Genomic DNA, 21,359 nt, shown 5'->3' with positions numbered 1-21,359 from the left:
GGAATCTAAAAGAACACACAGATTTTCTGCAGAAATCTATGACTATCCTAGAATCATGGAATTCAAAGAGATGTTCTGAGCACTCATAAACCTGAGATCCTTATTCTGGCGAAGGAGCCTTGTTTTGAAATCTCCTAGAAAGCAAGCAGTGGAACAGAAACAGGGTCGACACTGCAATCGGGAAGTGTGCGTAGCAGGGAACTCGAGGGCCTTTCGGGAAGATTTCAACACGCTCTGTCTAGCAGGACCCAGAAAGATTTCCAGCTGCACCGACCGCGGGCCCCTCCCTGATTGCACCATCCTAAACGTGTGACACATCCATGCCTCCTTAGCAGCTGCAACATATAGGCAGTGAGAACAGCTGCCTTCTGCTTACCCGCTGGAGAGACCTCGCCATGATGAAGGCTTTGACAGTGATGCTCTTGGCCTCTGCGCTCTGCCTGGAGAGAGGTGAGAGGGGGCCACGGGAGAGAGGTCATGTCGTCTTGAAAAAGGGGGCTGGGAAATGGCTTCCAAATGATCACGGGGCCCAAACTCTACGGCTGAGGTGCTGCAGCAGAGACCCCCTTGCTCAAGCAGCTAAGAGTTGCTCTGGGGACTGCTTTGTGGTTGAGGTCTCTGGCTGTGGAGCCAGGGGTTGGGAGTTCGATTCCTCACTGTGCTTCTTTGACAGGGGCTGGACTGGGTGATCCATAGGGTCCCTTCCAGCTGTGCAGTTCTAAGATGGTGGTGATGGTGGTGGTGATGGTGATGCTGATGATGGTCTTCCCAGCTACACCCACAGTCTGGGAACCCTTGAAACCTAGCACTGCCTACAAATTTATACTCCTTCATGCATGCATGTATTCCTTTCTAAAGCTGATAAACTCATTATGACACCCCAAAGCAACTTTTATACTGAGATGGTTGATCTGTTTGGCTCATTACTGGCTACTTGAAAGAGAGTTTCCTTGTAGACTTTTCTTCTCTACTTTGCACAGTGGTTCCCAACCTTGGGTCCCCAGGTGTTCTTAGACTAAAACTCCCTGAAATCTTTATTGATTGATTTGATTTGATTTGTATCCCACCCATCTGGTCTATACGACCACTCTTCACCACTAGCTGTGCTGGCCAAGATTTCTGGGAGATGCAGTTCAAGAACATCTGGGAATCCAAGGTTGACAACCACTGCTTTAATATAAGATTGACCGGGGGGGGGGGGAGAGGGCAGCATTTAAGGTGTCAACCATTTGCTCTCCTGTTGAGTAATTATAATTCTGCAGCTTGCTCAGACTTTTCAGGTACTAAGGGCGTTTGCATTTTAATGTGGGCCTGGTTAGCTCAAGATGCACTGAGATCAGCATCTGGTCTGCCTCTGCTCTGCATTATCAGAATGTGATCTCTGTGCTTTGTTCTGCATGAATGACAAAGATGAGGTTGATTGATCCTTCAAGGGAGATTCCTGGGTGCTACTTTCATGGAGAAAAGAGTTTCTGCTACAGGGCTTAACGCGGTGTGTGACAAGGGCATAGGAAAAAGAAGGGATAAGGATATCTGTTTTTGTTTTTACTCCCTCGTCAAAATTAGACCATGTCACTGAGACTTTGAGATGCAGTTCTAATTTGATCCATGAATGTTGTTGTTCAGTCGTTCAGTCCTGTCTGACTCTTTGTGATCCCATGGACCAGAGCACACCAGGCCCTCCTATCTTCCACTGCCTCCTGGAGTTGGGTCAAATTTATGTTGGTCGCTTCGATGACCCTGTCCAACCATCTCATCTTCTGTCATCCCTTCTCCTCTTGCCCTCACACTTTCCCAACATCAGAGTCTTTTCCAGGGAGTCTTCTCTTCTCATGAGATGGCCAAAGTATGGGAACCTCAGCTTCAGGATCTGTCCTTCCAGTGAGCACTCAGGGTTGATTTCCTTCAGAACGGATAGGTTTGTTCTCCTTGCAGTCCAGGGGACTCTCAAGAGCTTCCTCCAGCGCCACAATTCAAAAGCATCAATTCTTTGGCAGTCAGCCTTCTTTATGGTCCTGCTCTCACTTCCATACATTGCTATTGGAAAAACCATAGCTTTGACTATGCGGACTTTTGTCAGTATCCATGAATACAGATCCTGAATGGGCTCTTATCAGATGATGACAGGCCATTCAGCTCACTGTAGGCAACTTACCACAGTTACCCAGGTCAACAGTAGTTTATACTGCTGCCTGTCCTCGTGACCAAGAGGGAACAACAGACAGGCTGTCGAATTGCTGCTGAGAAGCTCTGTGAGTTCTAAGGCTGGTGCTTCACTCCCTGGCTTGCTCCCAATGGTATGGCCACTGCAATGGACCTCAATGTGCCTCAAAGGAAAGAATGAGGATGGGGAGGCCACTAGAGGGTTCTGTTGTGCCTGCACTTGGTCCATTGTATGTATCCAACCATCAGTGCATACACACAAACGTCTTTAGGCTCAGCCCATGAGCCACAGCACCAACGGGGAGTGGATGGGCGATGGATGTCCAGGCTTTAAAAGGACCACATGCATGTTCTTCTCCTCTCTGGCTTGTCCTTTGGGTTATCTCCCCACCTGGAGAGCCAGAAAAGAGTTCCTGATCTGGCAACTCTGAAGGGCGTTGTGAAGTTATCAAATTCCCGGTAGGAATAGATGAGTGGAGACAGTCTTTCAGATATCCTGGTTTGACCTTGTTTCGGGCTTTCTAGGTCTCTAAATGGTAAGCTGGTTGATCTCGGTCACTTGGAATGCCGTGGAGCCAGGGATCAAGAGAGTCTGAATCTCTAGTAGGGGGTGGGCCATTCAGATTTTTTGGATTACAGACTCCAGAATTCTCTGTGCTGGGAGTTCCAACTGACAGACCACAGCTGTGGGGACCTAAACTTTGCTCACGTGGAGAAGACAAATCTAACTTCCAAAGTTTGGAAGGAAAAAAAAAAAAAACCTTGCACGAAGAAGTCTTACTGTAAGGAGAGAAAAAAGGCACGCACACACGCCTTGTTTCTTGATGAGAGCAAGAGGCTGCAAGATTTACACGCCTACACCGAATACCCACCTCGGGAGCCATTTAGGGCGGTTGCCCAGGAGACAAACAATAACAGAACAGATCAAGTCTAAATTCAGTTTAGACGCCAACTGAACTGGCTGTGCTGAAATTTGGGCACATCCGGAGAAGACAAGTCACGATGGAAAGGGCAAGAATGCTGGGAAAGACGGAAGGCAGCAGGAGAAGAGGAAGACTAAGTACAAGATGGACTGACTCTCTGAAGGAAACCACAGGCTAGAGTTTGCAAGACCTGAGCAGGGCAGTGGAAGACTGGACCTTTAGGAGAGCACTCATGCACAGGGTCGCCATATGTTGGAGGCGACTTGGCAGCTTGCTGCAGCAGCAACAAGAGATTTAAAATTGCGGTGTGTGGTTATTTACTGTAGGTTTTATCTGCCACATGCCTCAAAGCATCCCAGCTAGAAGTCCCCAATGTAAGATGGAGCCCACCAGAAGCTGTGTTACAACTGAAAACGGCAGGCTTCTCCTGTAAAGCACAGCATGCTGAAATCTGAAATGCTGGTTGTGTAAGTCCCAGTTTGTGTTGCAAGCTGTCCTCTGCTCTTCCATTGCCAGCGCAGACACAGCGGATGGAGACACGAGGGAGGGCCTTCTCTGTGGCAGCTCCCAGGTTAGGGAACACTCTCCCCACCACCACCACCCGGGAAATCAGGCTGACCGTCTCCTTTTTATCCTTCCGCTGACATCTACAGACCCATCTTTTCAGGCAGGCTTTTAATAATCGCGATTAAGTCCCTCACCCTTTCTAAAGAGAACATCGTTTTTTAATGTTTCCTCACTTTTAATTATTCAGGTGTGTTTTAAATAGTGTAGAGGGTTTTTTTTAAAAAAATAGGTTTAACTTACTCCGTATTTAATTCTATTAATATTGTGAAGCGCCCTTGGCTCCCCTTATTGGGAGAAAGGTGGCCTTTAAATCAAATCAAATCAATCTATACATGGAGCTGCATTTCATGCTAACGCCCCCATTGGGTGGCGGCTTCTGCACCCACAGTTTGCTCATTCGGGCCCCACCCAGCTGGCAGCCAGCTCCCATTTTCTCCTCCCGGAAGCTTAAGCAAGGAGGAAAATGTCTCTCCCTTTGAAGAAGCATGAAGGAGGTAATGATTGATGGCTTGATTGGCATCCTCTGCTCCCTCCTAATCTGCACAGATTAGGAGTGACAGATTTCACCATCTTGGGCTCCAGGATCACTGCAGATGGTGACAGCAGCCACGAAATTAAAAGATGCCTGATTCTTGGGAGGAAAGCGATGACAAACCTCGACAGCATCTTAAAAAGCAGAGACATCACCTTGCCGACAAAAGTCGGCATAGTCGAAGCTCTCAACTGTCCTCCTCATGGACTGAGTTCCTACCCCTGTCCTCTGAAGATGCCCATGGCCACAGAGACTGGTGAAATGCCAGGAAGAACAACCTTCAGAACATGGCAAAAGAACCCGAAAAACCCACAACAACCATCAAAGTAGAATTGTTTCATTCATGAAACTCACTATACGAGACATGGCGAGACCTGTGCCATCTTAGATGGGCAAATGATTTTTTTAAGGAGCTATCCCCTAAGATCTGCTGAAGGAAGGGCCCCTCCATTTACTTTAGGACTCTTCAAAAGGATTTTTTTTTAAATTGCAGCTTGCTGATCATGCAACTGTGGTGTAAAAGCTGGAGAGGGAAGAAAGCCAACAGGAAAAAAGAGTTGATTTGTTTGAAACGCAGTGGTAGAGGAAAGCTTTCCAGACACCCTGGGAAGCTAGAAAGATGAACAAGTGGGTCCTAGAAGAAATCAGTTCTAGACGAAATCAGGTCCTAGAAGAAATCAAGAAACTGAGGCTGTCCTCCGTTGGGCACTTCATCAAAAGGCATGCTTCTCTGGAAAAGAGCATCATGCTGGGAAAAGCGGAAGGCGGCAGGAAAAGAGGAAGACCCAATACGAGATGGACGGACTCCAGAAGAGAAGCCACAAGCTTGAGTCTGCAAGAGCTGAGGAGGGCGGTTGAGAGCAGGACTTTAGGGGGATTGCTGATTCACAGAGTCGCCATCAGTCAGAGATGACTTGATGGAACATAAGAATGACAATGATGTGACCATCCACTGGGGTGATACACAGAGTTTTGGGGGCATGCTCCTTACTGCCCTCAAATGCCAAATGGGGCCAGATCTCCTTGCATCGGTGCTCCAGCCCCATTGCTTCCAGATGACCATTTCGCCATTGGGCAATGGCCCTGCCTTATTCATGAACTTTCAAGAGAAGATCAGATTGGAGAGCATTTTCCCTTTGCAATCGTGCCCTGTTTTTCTGTGTCTTCTTCACTGTGCACAACACAACTTGAAGCTTTGTTGTTGTTGTTTAGTCGTTTAGTCGTGTCCGACTCTTTGTGACCCCCACAGCCCAGAGCACGCCAGGCCCTCCTGTCCTCCACTGCCTCCCGGAGTTGGGTCAAATCCATGTTGGTCGCTTCGATGACCCTGTCCAACCATCTCATCCTCTGTCGTCCCCTTCTCCTCTTGCCTTCACACTTTCCTAACATCAGGGTCTTTTCCAGGGAGTCTTCTCTTCTCATGAGATGGCCAAAATATTGGCACCTCAGCTTCAGGATCTGTCCTTCCAATGAGCACTCAGGGTTGATTTCCTAACTTGAAGCTAGGAATTGAATTTTGTTACATGAGAAGTCAACCAGAAACGGTGGCCCTAGTGTGCACACATTTGGCGACACCTGGCTCATGCATTCAGTCAGTCATGCACTCAGGTGCGTGTCCAGTGGATGGGGGGGAAAAAAGTATTTTGACTACTGGCTTGTTGCCGATAGATGAGTGTGACAACCCCAGACCTACTGGAGTATGCCACACTCTAATTATGCTGCCACCAACCATTCCCTATAAGGAGTCACACAGACCAGGAATGGATTTTTAACAAACAAAAGAACAAGGTTTATTTAAATAACAAACAGGGTAAATAAAAAAATCAGGTAAATAAGATACAGTAACGTGGCTTAGTCTCAATCATACATACAACAGTTTGGTTCACACAGAACACTTTAAAGTAAAGCACAGACCCTGAACCTATCAGTTCTGGCTACCTAGATAGAGACCTGAACCTATCAGGTATGTACTAACTGACACACAGTTGTACTCAGTCTGACACACAGACTCCAACTCCTACAACTAAACTTCTCCACACAAGCTCCAAATATATATACAGTACAGCCCCTCCTCCCTGATGTCCCGCCTTCCACTCCCCATAGGATGGAACTTTCCCTCCAAACCCATGACAGACAGGTACCATCAGTGCTGTATGTAACACCTCCCCTCTTTATAAGTTGTTTTGCAGGGGAAAAGCTAAAGTGCTTTTCTCCAAAAAACAACCAGGATCAACACAAAACAGTTATACAATAACACAATCCCATACTTACACTCTAGGTTAAACATATCACTTATGCATTTTAACATTCATATTTACAATACATTAAGTTACCTTTATTAATACAAACCACGCATGTATAATAAACAAGTACATTTAACTTTTGGTCAACAAACTATACATAGTCCATAGTTTCTTCGCCGTCTTCACTCTTCGGGTCTTCTTGACAAGGCGTCAGCAACACAGTTCTTTGACCCTCTGACCACCTTCACTTCAAAGTCATAATCTTGCAGGTTTAAAGCCCACCTCATAAGTTTACTATTGTGGGTTTTCATTGTCTTTAACCACTGCAGTGGTGAGTGGTCAGTGCACAGAACAAAATGTCTTCCCCAGATGTAAGGTTTGGCCTTCTGGATCGCGTAGACTATGGCCAGGCACTCCTTTTCCACGGTTGCCAAATGTCTCTCATCTTTCTGGAGTTTCCTACTCAGGTAGGACACTGGATGCTGGTCACCATTTTCATCCTCCTGGCAAAGAATTGCTCCTACCCCGCTGTTAGACGCATTGGTGTAGATGATGAACTCCCGGTCGAAGTCTGGAGCACGCAGCACTGGATAATTGATGAGCGCCTCCTTCAACCTCCGGAACGCCTCCTCACAGTCGCTGGTCCACGGGATGCGGTCATCAGTCTTCTTCCACGTCAGATCGGTCAGCGGAGTCACCATCTCGCTAAACCTCGGGATGAACTTTCTGTAGTAGCCCACCAACCCAAGAAATGATTTGATTTTTTTCTTGGTGTTGGGTCTGGGCCAATCACGAACGGCTTCTATCTTGGCCTCTAGGGGTTTGATCACTCCTCCCCCTACTATGTGACCCAAATATTTTATTTCTGGGCTACCCAGCTGCAGTTTGTTCTCTTTGCAGGGCCTAGGCCAAAGCACTTCCTCCCCTGGGTTAAAGTGCCTCTCCCTGGCTTGCTGGTCATACCAGGTTTTCTTTCTGACCTTCTGATCTTGCAGGTTTTCTGCTGCTAGCTCTAGGTTTCTCTTCAGGTCAGTCATTAAAGTGTCTATATACGTCACAACATCTTGTGGGTCATCCTGGGTGATCTGCTCCCAATTTTGTTTGATTAAATCAAGTGGACCTTTCACTTTTCTCCCAAACAAAAGTTCAAACGGACTGAACCCGGTACTGGCTTGTGGCACTGATCGATAAGCAAACAAAAGGGATTGCAGCTTCTGGTCCCAATTGTTTGGATTCTCTGCCAAGTAAGCCCTAATCATGCGCATCAGAGTCCCATTGAACTTCTCCATTAACCCATTACTTTCGGGGTGATAGGCAGTGGTTTCCTTGTGTTTGATTCCACAGATTTGCCATAACCGTTTCATGAGCTTCGATGTAAACGATGCGCCCAAATCTGTGATTATTTCTGAGGCAAATCCCATCCTGGACATATACCCCACCAAGGCATCTGCCACTGTGTTAGTTTCAATGTTAGTCAAGGGAATGGCTTCGGGGTACCTCGTGGCATGGTCCACAATGGTGAGAATGAACTGGTTCCCCCTCTTTGTGGCCTTGGGCAAAGGTCCCACAATATCCACTCCTATACATTTGAACGGGGTGTCAATCACAGGCAAAGGGCACAACTTCGCTTTGGTCCTGTCACGGTTATTCCCCTGCCTCTGACACACATCACATTGTTTACAGAACTCCTTGATCTGCTTCCCTATTTCAGGCCAGTAAAAATTTTGTGTGATTCTCTGCTGTGTTTTGTTCACCCCTAAGTGCGCAGCAAACATGTCAGAGTGCCCCCTTTGTAAGATCATGGGGCGATACTTTTCAGGCACCACTAGCTGACTTCTGATCCCATCTCCCCCTTTTGAGACATTCCTCAGGGTCTCTCTATATAAAATTCCCTTTTTCTCACAAAATCTCGCTGTGGTTTCAGGTGTTAGCTGGGTGTCTGTCACCTGTTCAAAACACTTTTGGAGAGTGGCGTCTGCCTTTTGCTCTTGGCCAAATTTGCTGTCTGTGGTTAAGGTTTTTACCACAGCTTCGGAACTACCCTCATCTGCTTCCGTCTCGGGCTCTTCAGTACCCCCCTGAACTGTCCCCGTGGTGGCTTGTGAGCGTGTAATCACTAGCACCCGTTTCACATGTTCAGCCAGGTCATTTCCCACGAGCACGGCTGCTGGCAGAGTCGATGAAATCGCTAGCCGCCAAACTCCCCTCCAGCCTTGAAAGCTCACAGGTACCTCTGCTACTGGCAGTGAGATCACCTGCCCCTCAATCCCTGCCACCTTTAGGCTCTCATTTGGGATTATATACTCCCTAGGAATAATGTCTGGATGGCACAGGGTCACCTGGGAACAAGTATCCCTTAGCCCCCTATACTGATGGTCAAGTATTCCTACGTCCACCCCTGCGGTCTCAAACAACTGCGAATCTGTCCTCACTAGTAAGCAGCGCTTGACCTCCACAAGAGGACCATTTTCCCCAGCCTGATCAGCAGATGTAACTGTTCCAGATTGAGTAGCCATGGTAACAGGCTCCTTCAGTGGCAAGGAGCTTTGCTCTGTCTGGACACAGAACACAGCTTTTGGCTTGGTTCCACTCAGATCATGAGGCAAATTTCCCTTTAGCTGCTTCCATTTCTCACACTCTGAGATTAGATGGCCCTTTCCCTGACAGAAATAACATTTTCTGCTGTACTTGGAGTCCTTCTCATCTGGTTTTGGTTTTCCCTCCAAAATCTGAGGTCTTGGTGGTTTCTTTTCTAGCTGCAATTTCTTCTCTTTTATTCTCAAATCCAGCTCCTTTTTCTTAGCCTCAAACTCAGCCCTGATCTGTAAAATTTCTTCCTCAGCCCTAGCTTTTATCTCTTTTACTTTTTCTTCAGTCTTATCTCTGATTTCTTTTAATTTAATGTCTTTTTGCTGATTATATTTTCCAAGATCTTGCTCACTTTGTCTGGCCTGAGCCTCATACTTTTCTCTTTCCGCAATTTCTTCAACTGATAAGTTGTTATTTTTCTTATTTAGGAATGTTAATTTTAATTGTGCCATTCTAATTCTGTGTTTCAGTTCCATCTCTTTCATCCTCATGGCCATTCCCCTTTCCTTGGCATCTGCCTCTGCCTGACTGATTTCAGCTCTTTCTCTGGCCTCCCTTTCCAATTTTCTTAACTCAAACGCCATCCTCTCTCTCTCCAATCTTTCTTCTTTTTCCATTTCTACCATTTGGCTTCGAGTCAAGGGCATAATCCCCCCCCCCAGAAAAGGCTGCCTTCAAAAGTCAAGCCTCAAAATAAAGCGACGACTTTTTTTCTTTTGCCTCAGGAACAGCCTTCTATAGATTGCTGCTGTTCCTTCAGCACTAACTTGCAACTGTTGCCAGGCAGAATTCACCCCCTCTGCTAGGCCTCTCAGCAGACAGGCTAGATCACTGTTACTTCACACAGCTTTGCCTCAGCCCTTTCCCGCCAAAACCGGTTGCCTCAGAGCTCCCTAATCTAGTCCCCAATCTGAGTGTGCACGTTCTTCCACTAGCGTACCTCCCCGTGAGGTAAGCCTAGAAGATTACCTACGCGCCCTCAGATTTTCCCTGACTAGACCCCCCTTGCTCTGGGCACACTTGCCAAGGCTTTGCTGGACCACTGGACAACTGGACCAGTCGTATCCCACACGCTGGACACCAATCAATGTGACAACCCCAGACCTACTGGAGTATGCCACACTCTAATTATGCTGCCACCAACCATTCCCTATAAGGAGTCACACAGACCAGGAATGGATTTTTAACAAACAAAAGAACAAGGTTTATTTAAATAACAAACAGGGTAAATAAAAAAATCAGGTAAATAAGATACTGTAACGTGGCTTAGTCTCAATCATACATACAACAGTTTGGTTCACACAGAACACTTTAAAGTAAAGCACAGACCCTGAACCTATCAGTTCTGGCTACCTAGATAGAGACCTGAACCTATCAGGTATGTACTAACTGACACACAGTTGTACTCAGTCTGACACACAGACTCCAACTCCTACAACTAAACTTCTCCACACAAGCTCCAAATATATATACAGTACAGCCCCTCCTCCCTGATGTCCCGCCTTCCACTCCCCATAGGATGGAACTTTCCCTCCAAACCCATGACAGACAGGTACCATCAGTGCTGTATGTAACAATGAGTTACTGTCATTTGTTACCGGACGTCTCTGGTTCCAAAAATTCCTCAAGGTTGCTGGGGATGGGTGGTTGGGGGGGATAGAATTATATCTAAAAGGAAGTTCTAAGGAAAACACTCAAGTACCTAAAAAAACTTTGTGCATGCTCCTCTTTCTTTCTTTCTTTTCAAAACAGCTTCATCCCTGCAGTGTTACAAGTGTGAAAACGTGAAATCTCACGCAGATTGCAAGCTTATAAGATGTTCCGATTTGGATCGACATTGTGTGTCATTTTATCACGAAAGAGCTGGTAAGTGTTTGGGATGTGGAGAATCCATGTGCCAGGAGGAAGGAAGGCAGGACTGGAGAGAAATTGGGTGGTGGAGGGAAAATGTGGGGTAGAAAAGTCTCGTCCTGAGTAGAAGGTGGGATAAGGAAAGACATCAATAAGCTGCAGGGAATCCCCAGAGCTTAAAAAAAAGTAACTTTGGAGGATTACAATAAATCATAGACTAATGAAGTTGGAAGGGGGCTTCGAATCCATCAAGTCCAACCCCCTGCTCAAGGCAGGAATATAAATCAAAGCAAATCCGACAGACAGTTGTTCAGGTTTCTCTTGCATGCCTCCAGCGCTGGAGCGCTCATCACCTCCCAAGGTCATTCATTCCATTGTCGTACTGCTCTAACAGTTAAGAATTTTTCCCCCCTGAATCTTGATATTCAGCCTTAAATCGGGCTGAATGCTCAGAAACCTTCGGGAAGCGGAAACAAAATTAAAGGATCTAGAAAACAAATCCTAGGTGGGAAAAGCTCAAGGATCCAGGTGTGCTTACGCTGACATTCCTCAGGGCGAGACAGCTGGGAGAAAAGGCAAGGAAATAGGATGCTGAAAACGGAGTCCCTCATCCCATCGGGGTCTGTACCTGGAATGAGGGAAGGCAGCAACATCTCTGAAGTATGGGTAATCACCAGAGGGGAGAGGAGGTTGCTTGGAGATGGAAGAAAAAAGAGATTAAATGTTGTCTAATGCACGCCGGAAAGGGGAGGAAAACCAAATGCCAGGCCTTTCTGGGAGTGGGGGAGGATGGGCACATCTGGGGCACATCTGGGAAAAAACCATTGTTTACAACATGTTTATTCTTTAAGGACTGAAGTTGCAAATGGATTTTAATTGATGGACTGGCATGGTTGCTACCATCTGACCCTTTTTCTTTCTTCATTTGTATCAGAGCATTACACAATTTCAAATTATAAGTAAAATTTAAAAACAAATTAAAATGTTAATTATTTATTTTATTTTATTATTTCGTTAGATTTCTACCCCGCCCATCTAGACAGATAGTCTCCTTTGGGCGGCATAACAAAAATTTAAAAACAATAAAACCAATAACATGTAAAAATCCAAGATGTAAAAATATAGATATTAAAATACAGCAGGAGGGAAAGCCTGCCTAAATAGCCATGTCTTTAATTTACTTCTAAAGACACCCATAGAGGGAGCCAGGCGGATCTCCACAGGCAGGTTTTGTTCCAGAGGCGAGGGGCCACTGCCAAGAAGACCCGGTTCCTCGTTCTTTCCTTCCAGGCCTCCCTCGGCATTAGGCCCCTCAATCATCCATCCTGGCTAGAACGAGTGTCTCTGGTAGAACTGGGTGGGAGAAGGCGCTCTGCCAGATATCGAGGTCCTAAACTGTTAAGAAAATAAGACCGTTTTTGACCAGAAGCAGGCTATTTCAGTAGCATTATCTTGGCCATTTGCTAAAGCGTCTTTGGTAGACATGTGTGTGTGTGTGTTGGGGGGGGGGGCAGGCATAAATGGCAAGGATTGAATTTCCCCACAGTCACGGAATGCTTGTCCTGAGTCCAAGTAGCCCCATCGATTATCCTTTGATCTTCTCCTACTTCACTTCAATTTGACAATTAAATGAATAGACTTGCAAAAAATATTTTATCTCTGCATAAAGCTGAAGCAAGAGCTTCTTTTCTTCGTCCTTAGAGCCTGCACACCTCCATGACAGTGAGCATTGACTTAGGAAAGCCAGAGATGCAGGGGGTGCTGCTTTTACAATGCTTGGAGAAGTTACTTTCTTGGACCACTGATCGCAGAATCCCCAAAATAAGCATAGCCAGCATATTAGCATCATTATTGCAATACACTTCTCCTTTTCCAGCTTTGCTGGTGCAGGGTGTGGCCAAAAGAGTCACACCTAAAAATTGGCTGTCAGGTCCTAAATATTCGTGATGACAATAGCTTAGCATGTGCAAGGCTTTTTTCCCCAATAACAAAACTATATTTTTGATTAATAGATTAATCAAGCGCTTAATGACATTTCATAAATTGAGCCCCCCCCCCTTGATTCCATTTTTAACAAACTAATTAATCTGAGGCCACACAAACATCATCGTTCTACACTCACTTGCTCCTTGCCAGCGTTATGCTCAGAAAACCACATTGGCCAAAATCCTGCTGCTGTGCATAGTAAATTGCACTAGAGTAGGCCCATGGATTGAATCAGTGAGGATTTATCGAGTCAAGGCCTATGTAAATTCCATTGACTCAAATGGGCGCACTCTGTGACTTACTACGTTAAAGTAAGAGTTAGAGTAGGCGCATTTGAATCAATGGACCCGTTAGAGTAGGCCCATTTCAATCAATGGAACATCTGGTGGCATTGACTTGCCAAATCTCCATTGATCCAATGGGCCTTCTCTAGTGCAATTTATTAGACCTCATTTGGGCCGTTTTCTCTAGACAGCATTGACAGCTGTTGCATCTGTGTTTTCTCTCTCTCTTTCTATTTTGCAGGTGAAGCAACATCTATCAACAAATATTGTGCCCCCAGTTGTCCAAATTTCAACACCGAAGTCAAAGGGAGCTCCAAAATCTCATCCACCTGCTGTGAAACCGATGGCTGCAACAGCGGTGGGCCCAGCACGGTGAAAACCAGCTACAGCCTGATGGCGCTGGCGACGCTTGCCAGCTTTTTCTATGCCCTGCGGACCGGGCTGTGAGGGGGACTGTGGAGAGCAGCTCTCTGGCCCACGGTCTCCCCAGAAGGCTTCTTTCCGGAGACCCTTGCCTGTGTCTTCTCATGGGTGACACAATAATACCCCTGTTTTTGGCTAAACGCAAAGGAGCGCAATGTCACAATCGAATGTTTCTCACATAAATTCTTTATGCGGTGAATAAAAGTGCCTGCATGGAAGAAAAAAAAAGGTTTTCCTTAGCCTTCTTTCTGAACTTCAGAATACCACATGCAGGGAGACGTCTTCCTGAGGGAGGACCCTCCAGGGATCAGTCCCCCTTACTGGCACTGTGAACTGGCACAGTGCCTCCCAAGCTGGAGACCATTTTTTAATCTCTCTTTGTTGAAAGCACAGTTGAATTTCCCTCTCCCTTGTTCTGACCCCCCTGGTGAACTGGGGTTCAGGAGAACACAAGAATGACCCCATTCTACTCTTGAGAGAAACCTCACTCTCCTCCTCAAAGTGGCCAGCTGAATGCAACAGTGCCTTTTAACTTTCTCCTTAGAATCACAGAATCGTGAAGTTGGAAGGGGCCCTCTAAGGCCATCCAGTCCAACCCGCTCTGCTCAAGGCAGGAATAGGAACCACAGGATGTCTGCCAGGTAGTTGTCTAAGTTCCCCTTGAAGGCCTCCAGGGTTGGGAGCACTCACCACCTCTCGAGATCACAGATTCAACTGTTGTGCTGCTCTGTTCTCCGTCATCCCAAAGTACAGGATAAAATAATAAGGGGCTCAAGTTGCAGGAAGTCAGATTTCCACTGAATATCAGGAAAAACTTCTTAACTGTTAGAGTAACACAGCAATGAAACCATGACCTTGGGAGGTGATGAGTTCCCCAATACTAGAGGCCTTCAAGAGAAAATTGGACCACATCCCCGAACTGAAGGACGTGGTGGTGCTGCGGGTTAAACCGCAGAAGACTCTGTCCTGCAAAGTCAGAAGACCAGCCGTCGTAAGATCGAATCCACGTGACGGAGGGAGCTCTCGTTGCTTTGTCCCAGCTCCTGCCAACGTAGCAATTCGAAAGCATGTAAAAATGTGAGTAGATAAATAGGTACCACCTCAGTGGGAAGGTCATGGTGTTCCGTGTCTAGTCGCGCTGGCCACGTGACCACGGAAACTGTCTTCAGACAAAACGCTCGCTCTACGGCTTAGAAACACTGCCCCCCAAAGTCGGAAACAACTGGACTAAATGTCAAGGGAACCTTTACCAGTCAGATCGGCTTGAGCAGGGGGTTGGACTCGATGGCCATAGAGGCTCCTTCCAACTCCACGATTCTACGATTCTGTGATCTGAGTCACCACTGGGTTGCCTTGCGCAGGCTTAGCTGGAATATGCCTTCAGGCAGGCCACTGCAGGGGAGAGTTTGAGCATGAGCCACAGGGCTTCATGAACACATGTGCATACATATGCAGCCCAAAAGCATGGGCAAGCATTACCCAGGATAGCACTCAGACAATGTTTTGGAGTAACTCCTGTTGTAGGTGTGGTTTTGATCCTAAAGAAGATGTTTATTCATTTGATGTTTCTACTACCCATCGCATGGTTCACCACTACTCTAGGTGGCTTCTACGTATAAACACACCCAAAGCCCCCCATCCATGAAACATACAATCCATAAAACATTCCAGAAGAACCCCCAGAGGGGGTGGCAACCGAACCCCTCCATCCCAAGTTAAGCATAACATAAACATATCAAATGATCACGAGGGGTGGATATTCCAGAAAGCTTCTCTGAATAACTGTGTTTTCACTAGCCCAGATCTGCTCGCAAGGAGTCCCATAGCGTGGCAGCCACCACTGAGAAGGCCTTGTTCCCGGTCATAGAGTTATGGGTCTCCTTCGGGGCGGTCACCGGCGGTGTCAAAGTTTGAGAGGTAAGTGCCAAGTTCTACACCTAGGAAAAAAGAAACCAAATACACAGTTGTGATGGGGGATAGCTGGCTAAGTAATACTACAGTTGAGAAGGATCTTCAAATTGTTATATATCAAAGCTGAATATGAGCCAAGAGTGTGATGTGCCTGCAAAAAAGGCCAATGCTATTTCAGGATGCTTTAACAGAGGTATAGTCACACATACCATGAGGTACTCATTCCCCTCTGTTCAGCACAAGTTAGGCCTCATCTCAAGTTTTGTGTCCAGTTCTGGGCACCCCACTTTAAGAAGGATGCAGACAAAATGGAGCAAGTTCAGAGGAGGATGATAAGGATGATCAGGGGACTGGAAACCAAGTCCTAGGAGGAAAGACTGAAAGAATTGGGCATGTTTAGCCTCGAGAAAAGAAGACAGAGAGGAGATAGGATTGTGCTTTTCAGATACTTGAAAGGCTGTCATATAGAGGAGGGGCAAAATCTGTTCTCAGTCATCCCAGAATATACACACAACAATGGGCTCAAGGTTGAATAGCCAGAAAAATGTCCTAACTCTTAAAGCAGTACGACGGTGGAACCCAGTTACCTTGGGAGTTGGTGAGCGCTCCAGTGCTGGAGGCATACAAGAGAAAATTAGACAACCCTCTGTCAGATCTACATTGATCCTGCCTTCAGCAGAGGGTTGGTCTTGATGGCCTTATAGACCCCTTTCAACTCCATTATTCTATCGTTCTGTGAAAACAGAAGAATAAGGCTGGGAGGCTCCTGGCACAAAAAATCAACTATATTACTAGTTTGGCCAATAACATAAATTGGCAAAACAGCTGTCATCACCAATGATGAAATGAGTTCATCAAAATGCAGACATGTGCGGCTACCTATTTTTAGCTTTTATGGCATGATTCCCAGTTCCTTTTTGTCTTTCTACTTCTGTAATTGGCAGGCTCTGTTTCTATGGCTATGCTGTCATCCTGGTAATTGATAGGACATCTTTATTGCTTGTGTTCTTAGCCAGAAGCTGGGAGACAGACAGGTTCCTCGGCAGCTTATAGGGAAAGCAATACGGGAAGGAGGATATTTAAAGCTTTCTGGAAGCCGTGGGAAGGAAGGCGGTGAAGAATGTGGGGGAGCAATGAAAAGATTCCAGCAGAAGTGCTTGGGATACATACCTGTGCACAGGTTGCACAGAGAGAGAGAGACAGAGAGAGAGAGAGAGACCTGAAGAATCAATCTGGGGACTTGGGGAATAGATTTGTGGCTAGGCTCTGTTTCTCCCAGCTGGCCTAGAGGGGATGGGAATTTTGGAAACCTATGCTTCCAATAACCAGAAATCACATGGGATAACAGATGGCAAGGGATGGATATTCCTGGATAGTCTGTAGTACAAGTGTCATAATTTTCCATTCTGGAGGTTCTACCTGACAGGGGGGAGAGAGTGGGTTGGACTTGCTAAGCTCCGTGGCAACTCTGTTGGTAGTTTCCCCCCCCCCCCGAAAAGTATCATGTGCAGAGCCTAATGAGCAGGCAGACTACCAATACCTTAGCCCAGTGGTCCCCAACCTTGGACCTCCAGATGTTCTTGGACTACAACTCCCAGAAGCCTACACCAACCACCTCTTCTGGCCAGGATTTCTGGGAGTTGAAGTCCAAGAACATCTGGAGGCCCAAGTTTGGGGACCACTGACCTAAAGGACAAGGTTTTAACCAGAGTTTAGGAATGCTTTCCAGTGGCTCACATTCCACGGTGAAGGCTTCTGGGAGTTGCAGTCCAAGAAGAGAGTGGGTGGGACTTGCTCAACTCCATGGGAACTATATGCAGAGCCTAATGAGCAGGCAGACTACCAATCCCTTAGCCCCTTGCAGCTCCCATGGAGTTTAGCAAATCCTACCCACTCTCACCCTTTACAATGTCTGCGGAGAGGAACTTAGATGAGTGCCTTAGATGTGTGTGCTGAAACTCTCCTTTAAGGACTTAGATTTTTTTGGCTACAGGTACCAGAATTATGGTTGAGGGAATTTCTGGTGAATTGTGATAGCTGCAGTGAAAAAATAAAAAAAAATCCACACTTGGTTATTTGCACCTCTTTTTCTGCATTGTTCCTCCCTGTTCTTTTCAGATATTTATTCTGTCGATTACACAACATGAGTGTGAGATCCGATCTTGTGGTATGATTATGTGGTATATTTTGCTCATTTTGTTTGTAGTGTTTCCACTCACAGCATTTTCTCTTGCGGCCTTGTCTGATTGTCCATCTCAGTTCTTCAGGGCCATTGTTAGGTATGTCCAGATGACATCAGTGATGATGCACAAAGTGAGACATTCTATAGGAGTGAATCCTACGCCTTTTGCTTGCCTCCTGCTCACTCTGGTAAAGATCACAACTGTGATACAATTTGTGAGTTGTATTTTTTAAAAAATGTTTCTTTTTAAAGTTTAGTGATATAGTTAGAGCGCTAAACCAATACAGTGCTAATTCCGATGCTTGTCACACGCACCTTGTCAGTTTAGTGCTGTTTCAGTTATGACCAATTAAAAAAGAGAAAGGGTGTAAATGCTAGTGAAGGGAGTGGTTAAGTGGGTGTGGATAATAGTAGAGAAGAGTGAGGGGAAAGGGAACCTGTGTGATGTGTGGATACCTGAATCACACCTTCCTGGTATAATTAAACATTTTTGAATGAACGGTAATCGTGACTTAAATGCCAGATTGATTGTAGGCATCCTTCAGTCTCGAGAGACTATGGCAGCGTGCTCTGAACAGAAGTCTTGGAACAGGAAGTGTGACCTAGTGTGGCTGAGGAGATCAATTCGAGAGTGACCATCCCTTCCACACTGAAGACCAGTACCGTCTGTCCCCTGTCCAGCTCCCTGATTTTGCTGGTTTCGGGATGGGCTCTTGGCCTCGGCCTGCTGGACAAGGGTCTCTTCAAATTGGGAGAGGCCATGCTGCACCGCCTGCCTCCAGGCTGAATGCTCAGAGGTCAAGGTTTCCCATCAGTGGAGGTCCATTCCTAAGGCTTTGAAATCCCGCTTGTAGATATCTTTAGGGCTCAATATAAAGATGTTTGCATCAACCTGGGACAAACTTCAGTGTGGTCATGCCCTAGATCTGGTCCTCTTTCCCCTGTCTTTCAAATCTGATGCTTTACTTCACAAGGTGAGAAATGGAACCTAAGACTGCAGAGAACATGGACAAAACCTCTGGAGTTGTTCCTACAGTCCTATCACAAAGGGGATCGGACTGTGAATCCTACAAGCTTAGCTCTGGGGGAGAAATAGATGGGACTTGAGCTGCAGGTGTTCCTGGAAGAGGGAGGGTCCATCCAAGATGTGGTCCATCCAGATGTTTTGGGACTTCAATCCTCCTCAGACCCTGGGCTAGGCTATCAAGTGGGGAGGGATGCTGGGTCTTGGCCACCAAGAATATCCAGAGGGCCAAGATTGGCTTACACCTGATCTAGTCAAACTAGTGCAGGTTTTGGAAGGCAGGAAGCATCTACAACCTCTCTCATGGATGGCTGCTTCCATCACGTTGAGAGATCCCAACGTGATGACCTCTGAAGGAGAAGGAACAGCAGCCAACGGGGGATTTAGCTAGCAGGGACAGGTAGCAGCTACCTGTACTGTCGCTTTCTTCTCCTTCCCCACACAGAGTGTGACGAGGCTGGACGTCTAGTGGGAGGGGAACACAGGCAGGGCCCCGTGGGTCCCCACCCTTGGTAAGGTGGCTTGCTGGGTGTAACCTGAGACTGAAATGAGGACCAGCTGCCGGTGGCTTCTTCTCCTTTCCATCCCAAATCCTGTGGTTTTTGCTTCTCGATGAAAGCCCTGCCCTCCGGACCAACCAAGGCTGGCTTTCTCTCAAAACCGGGACCCAGGGCAGCTCACAAGATTAAAAGGAATAGAATTTAAAAGATAATAAATTAAACATTAAAAAAAACAATTGATCTATATGTTAACTAAAACACAACTGAATAACGAAAAGCAAGTAAACATTTAAAATAACTAAGAAGTCATTCAAGGATTCAATCATGATCGTTAAATTCGGTTCATATGAGCACTTGATCCTTGGGCACCCACGCCATCCTGCTCCCCAACTTTTTTGGGGGGGGAATGCATGGTGCTTTGAAGGCTGTTAATCTTGGCAAAGAGCCACATATAATTCAAATAATACTGCCCAGAAAGAAGGCCATTTAATTTGAAATGACATGGGCTTAACTGTTGTTGTGAACTAATATGGTAGATCTTTGTCACTCATGCAATGGAACTTAGTGGGTCTCTTGTCTTTTAAGAAACTGAAGATTGGACCTTTGAACACTTGCCTTCAAATCCCATGATGCAGAGCAGCTTCGGGTTGTCGTGAAATCACAGGATTGCCTTCAAAAGGCATCTAAAATGAGTTTCGGGGCAAAGTGTACGGTTCTGCCACGGCTGCATCCTATTTTAGTTGCTAGAATATTAATAGCTAGGTTCTGGAAAGACAAAAATGACATTAAATTAGAAGATTTGTATAATGAAGTATGGGACATGGCATTAAATGATAAATAGACTACTGAATTTAGGATGAAAAGAGGGGAAATAAGTTCTAATAATTTTTATGCTATTTGGGGCAGACTTGTTGAATTTGTATTAGTGAAAGGAAAGGGGAAAGCCTCTAAACAACAATCTATACAGTTTTGGAAAAGAAATCTGCAATAAAAATTGTTCAGTGGGGTCCCGTGTGTGCACGTTAGAATGTAGTCTCAAACAGCACTATTATTTGTATTTTTGTATTTTTGTTGTTGTAATTGTGTTTGTTTTAAAATAAAAAATAAGCTGCCAAAAAAAAAAAAAAGAGAATAAACTCAAGGACCCATTCCAGTGAAGCTTTGCTTTAGGAAACTGTGCAACTCTCAAGGGCAAATGCAATACCCCGTTTGGAGAGCAAAGCATGGCAAACACAGCCAGTTGGAATTCATCAGGCAGGAAGGATGGATTTCCTACAGAGTGCTGTGGCTTTCGCAGAGATGAACAGGCCTCAAAGAGGCATCCAGTCCTCAGCCACCCCAAGTCAATCACTGTCTTGTGATGCAGTAGAGCCGTATAAACACCAGGCTTACATTCTCCGTGAACGTTTGAGCTGTATTTTGATGTTTGATGCAAGGAGCCAGGAATGGAGAAACGGTTTCAGTATCGGTGTTGCTGAGAAATGAGGTGGGGTTGGGAATTCTTGCAAGCGCCAGCTTGCTCGAGGTGGATTTCCAGTGAAAAGCATTCCCACGATGCACCCTAATTATACCCAATGCAAATCCATCCTTTTAGGTAACCATGCGCTCTTCCTTGTTGTAACATATCTGGAGGACGTGGTAACCACCGGCTGGCAAGGCATTGCCAAAATGAAGGCTGTCACAGTTGGGCTCCTGTTCGCGGCACTCTTTGTGGAGAAAGGTGAGGGGGAATCAAAGAGAGTCTTCGGCAGACGACAAAACATGGTGTGCCCCGGAGAAGAGAGTAGGGAAGCAGGTGGAAAGGACCCCAGGGCACCGTCTGTTTTGTTGAGACACCCTAGCTGTGACAGCAGGGCTGAGACAGTTTTTGACGCTGTTCTCTACACTCAACAGTTGTGCAAGGCAAGCCCAGTTGGGGTGCTTAGGAGCAGCCATAGCTTAGGGTATATTCAAATTAAAAATGTATGTGTTCTTATGCAACCGTTGATTCATCTTTTGACCCTTAACATTTATGATCCATCTACTGTGGTTAGCTCCAGAGATGGGCATGGACCGCCAGTTCGGGAGTTTGTGCCGGTTCGTTTAATGGCCAAACTGGTGTTCGGAGCTTCCTAGCCCCACCTCCTCTGTTAGGCGCCCACTTGGAGGGAGCAGCCCTGGCTTCCCTGCCCTGCCTCCTCT

General features: G+C 46.2%; 1 protein-coding gene across 1 annotated transcript; it reads left to right on the top strand.

The window, feature by feature from the left end:
• The first annotated feature begins 294 nt into the window (after positions 1–294).
• Positions 295–13,789, top strand: LOC110089060 (lymphocyte antigen 6E). The gene is made up of 3 exons (XM_072996473.2): positions 295–450; positions 10,770–10,883; positions 13,380–13,789. The coding sequence occupies exons 1-3, from the start codon at positions 396–398 to the stop codon at positions 13,583–13,585; spliced, it is 375 nt and encodes a 124-aa protein (XP_072852574.2). The 5' UTR covers positions 295–395; the 3' UTR covers positions 13,586–13,789.
• The last annotated feature ends 7,570 nt before the right edge of the window (positions 13,790–21,359 follow it).

This window comes from Pogona vitticeps, chromosome 4 (assembly GCF_051106095.1).
Source record: "Pogona vitticeps strain Pit_001003342236 chromosome 4, PviZW2.1, whole genome shotgun sequence".
NCBI classification, from domain to species: Eukaryota; Metazoa; Chordata; class Lepidosauria; order Squamata; family Agamidae; genus Pogona; species Pogona vitticeps.
This window is presented reverse-complemented; position numbering and strand designations above follow the sequence as displayed.

Bases quoted from the DNA above. Each gene is read 5' to 3' on its own strand.
- LOC110089060 (XM_072996473.2), top strand. From the start codon at position 396: ATGATGAAGGCTTTGACAGTGATGCTCTTGGCCTCTGCGCTCTGCCTG. The intron at 451-10,769 runs GTGAGAGGGGGC...TTTTCAAAACAG, and splicing joins TGCGCTCTGCCTGGAGAGAG to CTTCATCCCTGCAGTGTTAC. The intron at 10,884-13,379 runs GTAAGTGTTTGG...TCTATTTTGCAG, and splicing joins ATTTTATCACGAAAGAGCTG to GTGAAGCAACATCTATCAAC.